The following is a 12,778-nucleotide window of genomic DNA, read 5'->3' as shown; positions in this document are numbered from 1 at the left end:
CAGGACAGGTAGATCACCTTCTCCAGACAGGACAGGTAGATCTTCTTCTCCAGGCAGGACAGGTGTTGTCTGTGCACCACGAGGCAGGTAGATCACCTTCTCCAGGCAGGACAGGTAGATCACCTTCTCCAGGCAGGACAGGTGTTGTCTGTGCACCACGAGGCAGGTAAATCACCTTCTCCAGGCAGGACAGGTAGATCACCTTCTCCAGATAGGACAGGTGTTGTCTGTGTACCACGAGGCAGGTAGATCACCCTCTCCAGACAGGACAGGTAGATCACCTTCTCCAGACAGGACAGGTAGATCACCTTCTCCAGACAGGACAGGTAGATCACCTTCTCCAGACAGGACAGGTGTTGTCTGTGTACCACGAGGCAGGTAGATCACCTTCTCCAGACAGGACAGGTGTTGTCTGTGTACCACGAGGCAGGTAGATCACCTTCTCCAGGCAGGACAGGTGTTGTCTGTGTACCACGAGGCAGGTAGATCACCTTCTCCAGACAGGACAGGTAGATCACCTTCTCCAGACAGGACAGGTGTTGTGTGTGTACCACGAGGCAGGTAGATCACCTTCTCCAGACAGGACAGGTGTTGTCTGTGCACCACGAGGCAGGTAGATCACCTTCTCCAGGCAGGACAGGTAGATCACCTTCTCCAGGCAGGACAGGTAGATCACCTTCTCCAGACAGGACAGGTGTTGTCTGTGCATCACGAGGCAGGTAGATCACCTTCTCCAGGCAGGACAGGATTTGTCTGTGTACCACGAGGCAGGTAGATCACCTTCTCCAGACAGGACAGGTGTTGTCTGTGTACCACGAGGCAGGTAGATCACCTTCTCCAGACAGGACAGGTAGATCACCTTCTCCAGACAGGACAGGTGTTGTCTGTGTACCACGAGGCAGGTAGATCACCTTCTCCAGGCAGGACAGGTAGATCACCTTCTCCAGGCAGGACAGGTGTTGTCTGTGTACCACGAGGCAGGTAGATCACCTTCTCCAGACAGGACAGGTGTTGTCTGTGTACCACGAGGCAGGTAGATCACCTTCTCCAGGCAGGACAGGTGTTGTCTGTGTACCACGAGGCAGGTAGATCACCTTCTCCAGGCAGGACAGGTGTTGTCTGTGTACCACGAGGCAGGTAGATCACCTTCTCCAGGCAGGACAGGTGTTGTCTGTGCACCACGAGGCAGGTAGATCACCTTCTCCAGGCAGGACAGGTAGATCACCTTCTCCAGGCAGGACAGGTAGATCACCTTCTCCAGACAGGACAGGTAGATCACCTTCTCCAGACAGGACAGGTAGATCACCTTCTCCAGACAGGACAGGTAGATCACCTTCTCCAGACAGGACAGGTGTTGTCTGTGCACCACGAGGCAGGTAGATCACCTTCTCCAGGCAGGACAGGTGTTGTCTGTGTACCACAAGGCAGGTAGATCACCTTCTCCAGACAGGACAGGTGTTGTGTGTGTACCACGAGGCAGGTAGATCACCTTCTCCAGGCAGGACAGGTGTTGTCTGTGTACCACGAGGCAGGTAGATCACCTTCTCCAGGCAGGACAGGTGTTGTCTGTGCACCACGAGGCAGGTAGATCACCTTCTCCAGGCAGGACAGGTAGATCACCTTCTCCAGACAGGACAGGTGTTGTCTGTGTACCACGAGGCAGGTAGATCACCTTCTCCAGACAGGACAGGTGTTGTGTGTGTACCACGAGGCAGGTAGATCACCTGCTCCAGGCAGGACAGGTAGATCACCTTCTCCAGGCAGGACAGGTGTTGTCTGTGTACCACGAGACAGGTAGATCACCTTCTCCAGGCAGGACAGGTGTTGTCTGTGCACCACGAGGCAGGTAGATCACCTTCTCCAGGCAGGACAGGTAGATCACCTTCTCCAGACAGGACAGGTGTTGTCTGTGTACCACGAGGCAGGTAGATCACCTTCTCCAGACAGGACAGGTGTTGTGTGTGTACCACGAGGCAGGTAGATCACCTTCTCCAGGCAGGACAGGTGTTGTCTGTGTACCACGAGGCAGGTAGATCACCTTCTCCAGACAGGACAGGTAGATAACCTTCTCCAGACAGGACAGGTGTTGTCTGTGTAACACGAGGCAGGTAGATCACCTTCTCCAGACAGGACAGGTGTTGTGTGTGTACCACGAGGCAGGTAGATCACCTTCTCCAGACAGGACAGGTGTTGTCTGTGTACCACGAGGCAGGTAGATCACCTTCTCCAGACAGGACAGGTAGATCACCTTCTCCGGACAGGACAGGTGTTGTCTGTGTACCACGAGGCAGGTAGATCACCTTATCCAGACAGGACAGGTAGATCACCTTCTCCAGACAGGACAGGTGTTGTCTGTGTACCACGAGGCAGGTAGATCACCTTCTCCAGGCAGGACAGGTGTTGTGTGTGTACCACGAGGCATGTAGATCACCTTCTCCAGACAGGACAGGTAGATCACCTTCTCCAGACAGGACAGGTGTTGTCTGTGTACCACGAGGCAGGTAGATCACCTTCTCCAGACAGGACAGGTGTTGTCTGTGTACCACGAGGCAGGTAGACCTCCTTCTCCAGACAGGACAGGTGTTGTCTGTGTACCACGAGGCAGGTAGATCACCTTCTCCAGACAGGACAGGTAGATCACCTTATCCAGACAGGACAGGTAGATCACCTTCTCCAGACAGGACAGGTAGATCACCTTCTCCAGACAGGACAGGTAGATCACCTTCTCCAGACAGGACAGGTGTTGTCTGTGTACCACGAGGCAGGTAGATCACCTTCTCCAGGCAGGACAGGTAGATCACCTTCTCCAGGCAGGACAGGTGTTGTCTGTGTACCACGAGGCAGGTAGATCACCTTCTCCAGACAGGACAGGTGTTGTCTGTGTACCACGAGGCAGGTAGATCACCTTCTCCAGACAGGACAGGTGTTGTCTGTGTACCACGAGGCAGGTAGATCACCTTCTCCAGGCAGGACAGGTGTTGTCTGTGTACCACGAGGCAGGTAGATCACCTTCTCCAGACAGGACAGGTAGATCACCTTCTCCAGGCAGGACAGGTGTTGTCTGTGTACCACGAGGCAGGTAGATCACCTTCTCCAGACAGGACAGGTGTTGTCTGTGTACCACGAGGCAGGTAGATCACCTTCTCCAGACAGGACAGGTAGATCACCTTCTCCAGGCAGGACAGGTAGATCACCTTCTCCAGGCAGGACAGGTGTTGTCTGTGTATCACGAGGCAGGTAGATCACCTTCTCCAGACAGGACAGGTAGATCACCTTCTCCAGGCAGGACAGGTAGATCACCTTCTCCAGACAGGACAGGTAGATCACCTTCTCCAGGCAGGACAGGTAGATCACCTTCTCCAGGCAGGACAGGTAGATCACCTTCTCCAGGCAGGATAGGTGTTGTCTGTGTACCACAAGGCAGGTAGATCACCTTCTCCAGACAGGACAGGTAGATCACCTTCTCCAGGCAGGACAGGTAGATCACCTTCTCCAGGCAGGACAGGTAGATCACCTTCTCCAGGCAGGACAGGTAGATCACCTTCTCCAGGCAGGACAGGTGTTGTCTGTGTACCACGAGGCAGGTAGATCACCTTCTCCAGACAGGACAGGTAGATCACCTTCTCCAGACAGGACAGGTGTTGTCTGTGTACCACGAGTCAGGTAGATCACCTTCTCCAGACAGGACAGGTGTTGTGTGTGTACCACGAGGCAGGTAGATCACCTTCTCCAGACAGGACAGGTGTTGTCTGTGTACCACGAGGCAGGTAGATCACCTTCTCCAGACAGGACAGGTGTTGTCTGTGTACCACGAGGCAGGTAGATCACCTTCTCCAGGCAGGACAGGTGTTGTCTGTGTACCACGAGGCAGGTAGATCACCTTCTCCAGACAGGACAGGTAGATCACCTTCTCCAGGCAGGACAGGTGTTGTCTGTGTACCACGAGGCAGGTAGATCACCTTCTCCAGACAGGACAGGTGTTGTCTGTGTACCACGAGGCAGGTAGATCACCTTCTCCAGACAGGACAGGTAGATCACCTTCTCCAGGCAGGACAGGTAGATCACCTTCTCCAGGCAGGACAGGTGTTGTCTGTGTATCACGAGGCAGGTAGATCACCTTCTCCAGACAGGACAGGTAGATCACCTTCTCCAGGCAGGACAGGTAGATCACCTTCTCCAGACAGGACAGGTAGATCACCTTCTCCAGGCAGGACAGGTAGATCACCTTCTCCAGGCAGGACAGGTAGATCACCTTCTCCAGGCAGGATAGGTGTTGTCTGTGTACCACGAGGCAGGTAGATCACCTTCTCCAGACAGGACAGGTAGATCACCTTCTCCAGGCAGGACAGGTAGATCACCTTCTCCAGGCAGGACAGGTAGATCACCTTCTCCAGGCAGGACAGGTAGATCACCTTCTCCAGGCAGGACAGGTGTTGTCTGTGTACCACGAGGCAGGTAGATCACCTTCTCCAGACAGGACAGGTAGATCACCTTCTCCAGACAGGACAGGTGTTGTCTGTGTACCACGAGTCAGGTAGATCACCTTCTCCAGACAGGACAGGTGTTGTGTGTGTACCACGAGGCAGGTAGATCACCTTCTCCAGACAGGACAGGTGTTGTCTGTGTACCACGAGGCAGGTAGATCACCTTCTCCAGACAGGACAGGTAGATCACCTTCTCCAGACAGGACAGGTGTTGTCTGTGTACCACGAGGCAGGTAGATCACCTTCTCCAGACAGGACAGGTAGATCACCTTCTCCAGACAGGACAGGTGTTGTCTGTGTAACACGAGGCAGGTAGATCACCTTCTCCAGACAGGACAGGTAGATCACCTTTTCCAGGCAGGACAGGTGTTGTCTGTGTACCACGAGGCAGGTAGATCACCTTCTCCAGACAGGACAGGTAGATCACCTTCTCCAGGCAGGACAGGTAGATCACCTTCTCCAGGCAGGACAGGTAGATCACCTTCTCCAGGCAGGACAGGTGTTGTCTGTGTACCACGATGCAGGTAGATCACCTTCTCCAGGCAGGACAGGTAGATCACCTTCTCTAGGCAGGACAGGTAGATCACCTTCTCCAGGCAGGACAGGTGTTGTCTGTGTACCACGAGGCAGGTAGATCACCTTCTCCAGACAGGACAGGTGTTGTGTGTGTACCACGAGGCAGGTAGATCACCTTCTCCAGGCAGGACAGGTGTTGTCTGTGTACCACGAGGCAGGTAGATCACCTTCTCCAGACAGGACAGGTAGATCACCTTCTCCAGGCAGGACAGGTGTTGTGTGTGTACCACGAGGCAGGTAGATCACCTTCTCCAGACAGGACAGGTGTTGTCTGTGTACCACGAGGCAGGTAGATCACCTTCTCCAGACAGGACAGGTAGATCACCTTCTCCAGACAGGACAGGTAGATCACCTTCTCCAGACAGGACAGGTGTTGTCTGTGTACCACGAGGCAGGTAGATCACCTTCTCCAGACAGGACAGGTAGATCACCTTCTCCAGGCAGGACAGGTGTTGTCTGTGTACCACGAGGCAGGTAGATCACCTTCTCCAGGTCCTGACCTCTGACCGGCAGCGTTTGTCATCTAGGTCGAGCAATTCCAGTGTTGTTTGGTCATTCAATTGTTTGTATGTCTTGTGGTACCAAGTCTAGGCCTATGTCTTACAGTCACCAGGAATGTGGATTGAAATGAATTGACAGAAAAGCGTGATCAAGTTTGGATTATTTTACTGCATCAGCTTCAGGAGTTGTCAATACAGTGTAATTTCATTGTATTCAATACTTCATAAAACAATTAACATGGAGCCAGCTGACTACACAGACAGACTGAAATACAGGTTAGGTATCCATAAACAACTGGTATCTAGCAAAACAAATGGCTAAATGTAGCTACAAAATGCAAAATAGCCCTTACATAGTTTGACATAACATTATACAGGCTATAAAATGAAAGACCAGCTGTTACATATAAGCTTCTTCTGCTATGGTATTATTGCGGTCTGGAAACAAACGCTGCCACCAACTGGATGGGGTGAATAAATTCACAAATGGAAAGTAAATTCCATTACAGGAAGGGGGAAAAATTACATTCATTAAAAAAATATATACAGTATGTATATATACTGTATATAATACAAATGATCACATAAAAATCTTCTCAATTCTTCAGTCTTCAGATATTTGTGACCCGTTTTCAGGAAACTAGGCGTATGTCGCAAATCACGACTTCTGTAAGAAATTGTAATAGAGACTGGAAACTAGTAATAACTACATTTCAACATAAGCCATATTTTATACAAAAATACAGATACTCCTCATTTCTCTTGGACATATGCTGGACTTATTAAGACACCAACTACAGACACACATAATTCCCCTCCCCCATAATAACCACAGAACACACCCAACACATGGTTGGAGCTCAAGACAAAGAACTATCTCAGGAACCAATGGAACGTGGACACCAGGCCTGTTCAGGACTACCCAAGACCCAGATCGACCAATCGGAAGGCCAGACTCGCAGATCTACCTACTTTGCTTGTGGTCTATATAATACTGTACAATTCTTGAAACTCTCTCTTTTCCGGACGGTTCAATAAGAATCAGACAGAAAGAGCCTTGCTGCAAGATTTTACTGAGATATCTTTACATGTGATTAAACGGCCTTATTATAAAATTATCCACCTCGTCCTATTGTCTCCTCTTGTTCTCCTGTTTTACTAACACTTCACAGGAGAGCCATTTTAAAGTATTTCTTTCCAAATGCGTTTTTTGACAGAAATGTCTTCTGGAACATGTGACGTTTCATGTACCTTAATAATAAACGTGTATGCCATCTGTAAATACGAATACAATTGTTAAAGTACGAGCCAAGTTGGTTTAGCCACAGAAAAAGTCGCAACCTAGCCATGATTATCTGAGATAACGAGTGGGCTGGACATGCCGTGAGATGGGTTTGAATTGGTCTGCGGGGTAAAACCTTGTGTCTATAAAATGAGCTGCTCGTTATGCGTAGATAATCCTTTCTACTGTAGTTTTTTCTAAAGATATAATGTTAGCCATAGAGACCTGCAAGTATGTTGCTACTGCTCTCAACATTGTTGCCCTGAATTTATCAGGCGCTTTCAACAAAGGTCAATGGGAAAAAGTTGTGATTTGTCCTCCAGAAAGTAGTCATCGTGTCATGCTGACTCTGACTGAACATGAATCAGACGATGAGGAAATCCCAGATTTAGGTAAAACATTTCTATTGATGTTTTCGCATTGCTAGTTATATCCTAATGTTAGCTAGCTAACATTGACGCTATTGGGTTAACTTTAGCTAGCTATGACAATCGGTTTGTACTGCTAGATAAAGCTTCAGCTGTCAAGCACTTCCCATCCTCTACTTGTAGGCTGGCTGGGTATTCACACCTCTAGATGGCCGGGCGGGGGTTTGTTGTGGGGCCAGAGAGAGCAGCAGTCAGACTAAATGGGGGATGGAGGACCTGAATGTGGGCTTTTTGAAGTCAGTCTTTACCATTCAAAAAATCAGTAAGAACTCAAGTTTATTACTTATTATATTGAACCTTTATTTTAGCAATACTTCAAATAAACAAAAGCACATCTATAAACATATATTATATTGAACCTTTATTTTGGCAATACTTCAAATAAACTAAAGCACATCTATAAACATGTATTATATTGCATGAGAACACTGTGGTGAAGGTTGTGCACCAATAGATTTTATAATTTGTTTTATAAACCTTTATTTAACTGGGCAAGTCAGTACAAATTCTTATTTACAATGACGCCTACCCCGGCCAACGCCAAACCCGGACGATGCTGGGTTTATTGTGCGCCTGCCTATGGGACTCCCAATCACGGCCGGATGTGATGCAGTCTGGATTCGAACCAGGTATTGCAGTGTGTTAGACGACTGAGCCAGTCGGGTGCCCAATGTGTTTGCATGTTGACTTTGACATGTTGTGGCTTTCGGATTTACAATATAAAAGAATATAAATATAAAGACCCGTATATCTAAGGTAACGTTAGCAGGTAACGTTAGCATCCTCTCCTTTAGCTGTTGTCTATTACATTTTTCTGCAAGAATATCGTCCAAAATCTGTATACTTGGACTATGATTTAGCTTTTCCAGTATTAGTAGCCATATTGTAAGTTCAACATTTGCAAAACACTTCGTTTTCATAACTCACAGATATGTGTAACAAGCTTCGCCATATTCTTGCATAAATGTCCAAAAGGAACTAGCCTCCTGGCGCACAAGGTAAGTTCAACGATTTTTTTTTTTCAACTTTTTTGTGAACTTTTTTTTTTCAACTTTTGTGGAGCGATGGGTAACGACGCTTCATGGGCGACCGTTGTTGATGTGTGCAGAAGGTCCCTGGTTCGCGCCCGTGTCGGGGCGAGAGGACGGTTTAAAGTTATACTGTTACACCTACTATATGGACCTTTTTTAGGATATGAAAAAGGACGTTATCTAACAAAACGACACTACATGTTATCTCTGGGACACTTCGGATGACAAATCCGAGCAAGATTTCAGAATGTAAGTAAATATTTCACCTTTTAGATGTGAATGTACCAAACCTGTCACAGTGAAAAAAGTGTTTTGTTGATCTGCACTCTCTTTAAACAATAGCATGGCTTTTTTTGCTGTAATAGCTATTGTAAATTGTACAATTTCGTTAGATTAACAAGAATGTCAACTTGTTAATCTCCTGCTTGTTCAGAGTGAGCGGTCTGTCTACCAGAAGATGGTTGCTGACTGCAAGACCACCTGTTAAGACCTGCAGTTGTCTCTGGGGGGCCCTACTGAACCAGCAAGCACAGACATCAGGATGCATTACAGCTTGGATTTTGATCAACAAGTCAGAAACATTTCCTCCTTTATACTGATTAAGGACATAGATGGATAGATATACACTCAAAAATATATATATATATATATGGGAGACAGGCAAATACCTTTCACTGAGCTGTGTAAAGACAGACTAACAAGGGAGAGACAATTAATTCTAATTTATCTTAATGTTCTTTTGTTGTTTGCAGGTGCACTATCCTTCTGACGCTATGCAGCCAGGTCCCATCTACTATCCATCTGACCTTGTGCAGCCAGGTCCATCTACTTTTTAACTCCTCGCAAGTGTGGTTTGTTTGATGTCTGTTGTGAAGGAAGACCACAACAAGTCAACTACTTGATTGATGCTGGATTGTCCTCCAGCAAAGGCAGCGGCGCCGTCATCAACTACTTGATTGATGCTGGATTGTCCTCCAGCAAAGGCAGCGGCGCCGTCATCAACTACTTGATTGATGCTGGATTGTCCTCCAGCAAAGGCAGCGGCTCAGTCATCAACTACTTGATTGATGCTGGATTGTCCTCCAGCAAAGGCAGCGGCTCAGTCATCAACTACTTGATTGATGCTGGATTGTCCTCCAGCAAAGGCAGCAGCGCAGTCATCAACTACTTGATTGATGCTGGATTGTCCTCCAGCAAAGGCAGCGGCGCAGTCATCAACTACTTGATTGATGCTGGATTGTACTCCAGCAAAGTCAGCGGCTCAGTCATCAACTACTTGATTGATGCTGGATTGTCCTCCATCAAAGGCAGCGGCTCAGTCATCAACTACTTGATTGATGCTGGATTGTCCTCCAGCAAAGGCAGCGGCTCAGTCATCAACTACTTGATTGATGCTGGATTGTCCTCCAGCAAAGGCAGCGGCTCAGTCATCAACTACTTGATTGATGCTGGATTGTCCTCCAACAAAGGCAGCAGCTCAGTCATCAACTACTTGATTGATGCTGGATTATCATCCAGCAAAGGCAGCGGCTCAGTCATCAACTACTTGATTGATGCTGGATTGTCCTCCAGCAAAGGCAGCGGCTCAGTCATCAACTACTTGATTGATGCTGGATTGTCCTCCAACAAAGGCAGCGGCTCAGTCATCAACTACTTGATTGATGCTGGATTGTCCTCCAGCAAAGGCAGCGGCTCAGTCATCAACTACTTGATTGATGCTGGATTGTCCTCCAGCAAAGGCAGCGGCTCAGTCATCAACTACTTGATTGATGCTGGATTGTCCTCCAGCAAAGGCAGCGGCTCAGTCATCAACTACTTGATTGATGCTGGATTGTCCTCCAGCAAAGGCAGCGGCTCAGTCATCAACTACTTGATTGATGCTGGATCGTCCTCCAGCAAAGGCAGCGGCTCAGTCATCAACTACTTGATTGATGCTGGATTGTCCTCCAACAAAGGCAGCGGCTCAGTCATCAACTACTTGATTGATGCTGGATTGTCCTCCAGCAAAGGCAGCGGCTCAGTCATCAACTACTTGATTGATGCTGGATTGTCCTCCAGCAAAGGCAGCGGCGCAGTCATCAACTACTTGATTGATGCTGTATTGTCCTCCAGCAAAGGCAGCGGCGCAGTCATCAACTACTTGATTGATGCTGGATTGTCCTCCAGCAAAGGCAGCGGCTCAGTCATCAACTACTTGATTGATGCTGGATTGTCCTCCAGCAAAGGCAGCGGCTCAGTCATCAACTACTTGATTGATGCTGGATTGTCCTCCAGCAAAGGCAGCGGCTCAGTCATCAACTACTTGATTGATGCTGGATTGTCCTCCAGCAAAGGCAGCGGCTCAGTCATCAACTACTTGATTGATGCTGGATTGTCCTCCAACAAAGGCAGCAGCTCAGTCATCAACTACTTGATTGATGCTGGATTGTCATCCAGCAAAGGCAGCGGCTCAGTCATCAACTACTTGATTGATGCTGGATTGTCCTCCAGCAAAGGCAGCGGCTCAGTCATCAACTACTTGATTGATGCTGGATTGTCCTCCAACAAAGGCAGCGGCTCAGTCATCAACTTCTTGATTGATGCTGGATTGTCCTCCAGCAAAGGCAGCGGCTCAGTCATCAACTACTTGATTGATGCTGGATTGTCCTCCAGCAAAGGCAGCAGCTCAGTCATCAACTACTTGATTGATGCTGGATTGTCCTCCAGCAAAGGCAGCGGCTCAGTCATCAACTACTTGATTGATGCTGGATTGTCCTCCAACAAAGGCAGCGGCTCAGTCATCAACTACTTGATTGATGCTGGATCGTCCTCCAGCAAAGGCAGCGGCTCAGTCATCAACTGCTTGATTGATGCTGGATTGTCCTCCAACAAAGGCAGCGGCTCAGTCATCAACTACTTGATTGATGCTGGATTGTCCTCCATCAAAGGCAGCGGCTCAGTCATCAACTACTTGATTGATGCTGGATTGTCCTCCAGCAAAGGCAGCGGCTCAGTCATCAACTACTTGATTGATGCTGGATTGTCCTCCAGCAAAGGCAGCGGCTCAGTCATCAACTACTTGATTGATGCTGGATTGTCCTCCAACAAAGGCAGCAGCTCAGTCATCAACTACTTGATTGATGCTGGATTGTCATCCAGCAAAGGCAGCGGCTCAGTCATCAACTACTTGATTGATGCTGGATTGTCCTCCAGCAAAGGCAGCGGCTCAGTCATCAACTACTTGATTGATGCTGGATTGTCCTCCAACAAAGGCAGCGGCTCAGTCATCAACTACTTGATTGATGCTGGATTGTCCTCCAGCAAAGGCAGCGGCTCAGTCATCAACTACTTGATTGATGCTGGATTGTCCTCCAGCAAAGGCAGCGGCTCAGTCATCAACTACTTGATTGATGCTGGATTGTCCTCCAGCAAAGGCAGCGGCTCAGTCATCAACTACTTGATTGATGCTGGATTGTCCTCCAGCAAAGGCAGCGGCTCAGTCATCAACTACTTGATTGATGCTGGATTGTCCTCCAGCAAAGGCAGCGGCTCAGTCATCAACTACTTGATTGATGCTGGATTGTCCTCCAGCAAAGGCAGCGGCTCAGTCATCAACTACTTGATTGATGCTGGATTGTCCTCCAGCAAAGGCAGCGGCTCAGTCATCAACTACTTGATTGATGCTGGATTGTCCTCCAGCAAAGGCAGCGGCTCAGTCATCAACTACTTGATTGATGCTGGATCGTCCTCCAGCAAAGGCAGCGGCTCAGTCATCAACTACTTGATTGATGCTGGATTGTCCTCCAACAAAGGCAGCGGCTCAGTCATCAACTACTTGATTGATGCTGGATTGTCCTCCAGCAAAGGCAGCGGCTCAGTCATCAACTACTTGATTGATGCTGGATTGTCCTCCAGCAAAGGCAGCGGCGCAGTCATCAACTACTTGATTGATGCTGTATTGTCCTCCAGCAAAGGCAGCGGCGCAGTCATCAACTACTTGATTGATGCTGGATTGTCCTCCAGCAAAGGCAGCGGCTCAGTCATCAACTACTTGATTGATGCTGGATTGTCCTCCAGCAAAGGCAGCGGCTCAGTCATCAACTACTTGATTGATGCTGGATTGTCCTCCAGCAAAGGCAGCGGCTCAGTCATCAACTACTTGATTGATGCTGGATTGTCCTCCAACAAAGGCAGCAGCTCAGTCATCAACTACTTGATTGATGCTGGATTGTCATCCAGCAAAGGCAGCGGCTCAGTCATCAACTACTTGATTGATGCTGGATTGTCCTCCAGCAAAGGCAGCGGCTCAGTCATCAACTACTTGATTGATGCTGGATTGTCCTCCAACAAAGGCAGCGGCTCAGTCATCAACTTCTTGATTGATGCTGGATTGTCCTCCAGCAAAGGCAGCGGCTCAGTCATCAACTACTTGATTGATGCTGGATTGTCCTCCAGCAAAGGCAGCAGCTCAGTCATCAACTACTTGATTGATGCTGGA

At 48.5% G+C, this 12,778-nt stretch overlaps 1 protein-coding gene across 1 annotated transcript in view; it reads left to right on the top strand.

Annotated features, from left to right (window-relative positions):
• Window positions 1–8,788, top strand: part of LOC129862933 (transient receptor potential cation channel subfamily M member 1-like) — a 177,084-nt gene extending 168,296 nt beyond the window's left edge. Inside the window, exon 30 of the mRNA XM_055935037.1 lies at window positions 8,735–8,788. Coding sequence (XP_055791012.1) covers window positions 8,735–8,788 — 54 coding nt within the window. The remainder of the gene's footprint in view (window positions 1–8,734) is intronic.
• The last annotated feature ends 3,990 nt before the right edge of the window (window positions 8,789–12,778 follow it).

Source organism: Salvelinus fontinalis, chromosome 9 (assembly GCF_029448725.1).
Source record: "Salvelinus fontinalis isolate EN_2023a chromosome 9, ASM2944872v1, whole genome shotgun sequence".
NCBI classification, from domain to species: Eukaryota; Metazoa; Chordata; class Actinopteri; order Salmoniformes; family Salmonidae; genus Salvelinus; species Salvelinus fontinalis.
The sequence above is the reverse complement of the archived record's forward strand: the minus strand, read 5'-3'. Positions and strand labels throughout refer to the sequence as shown.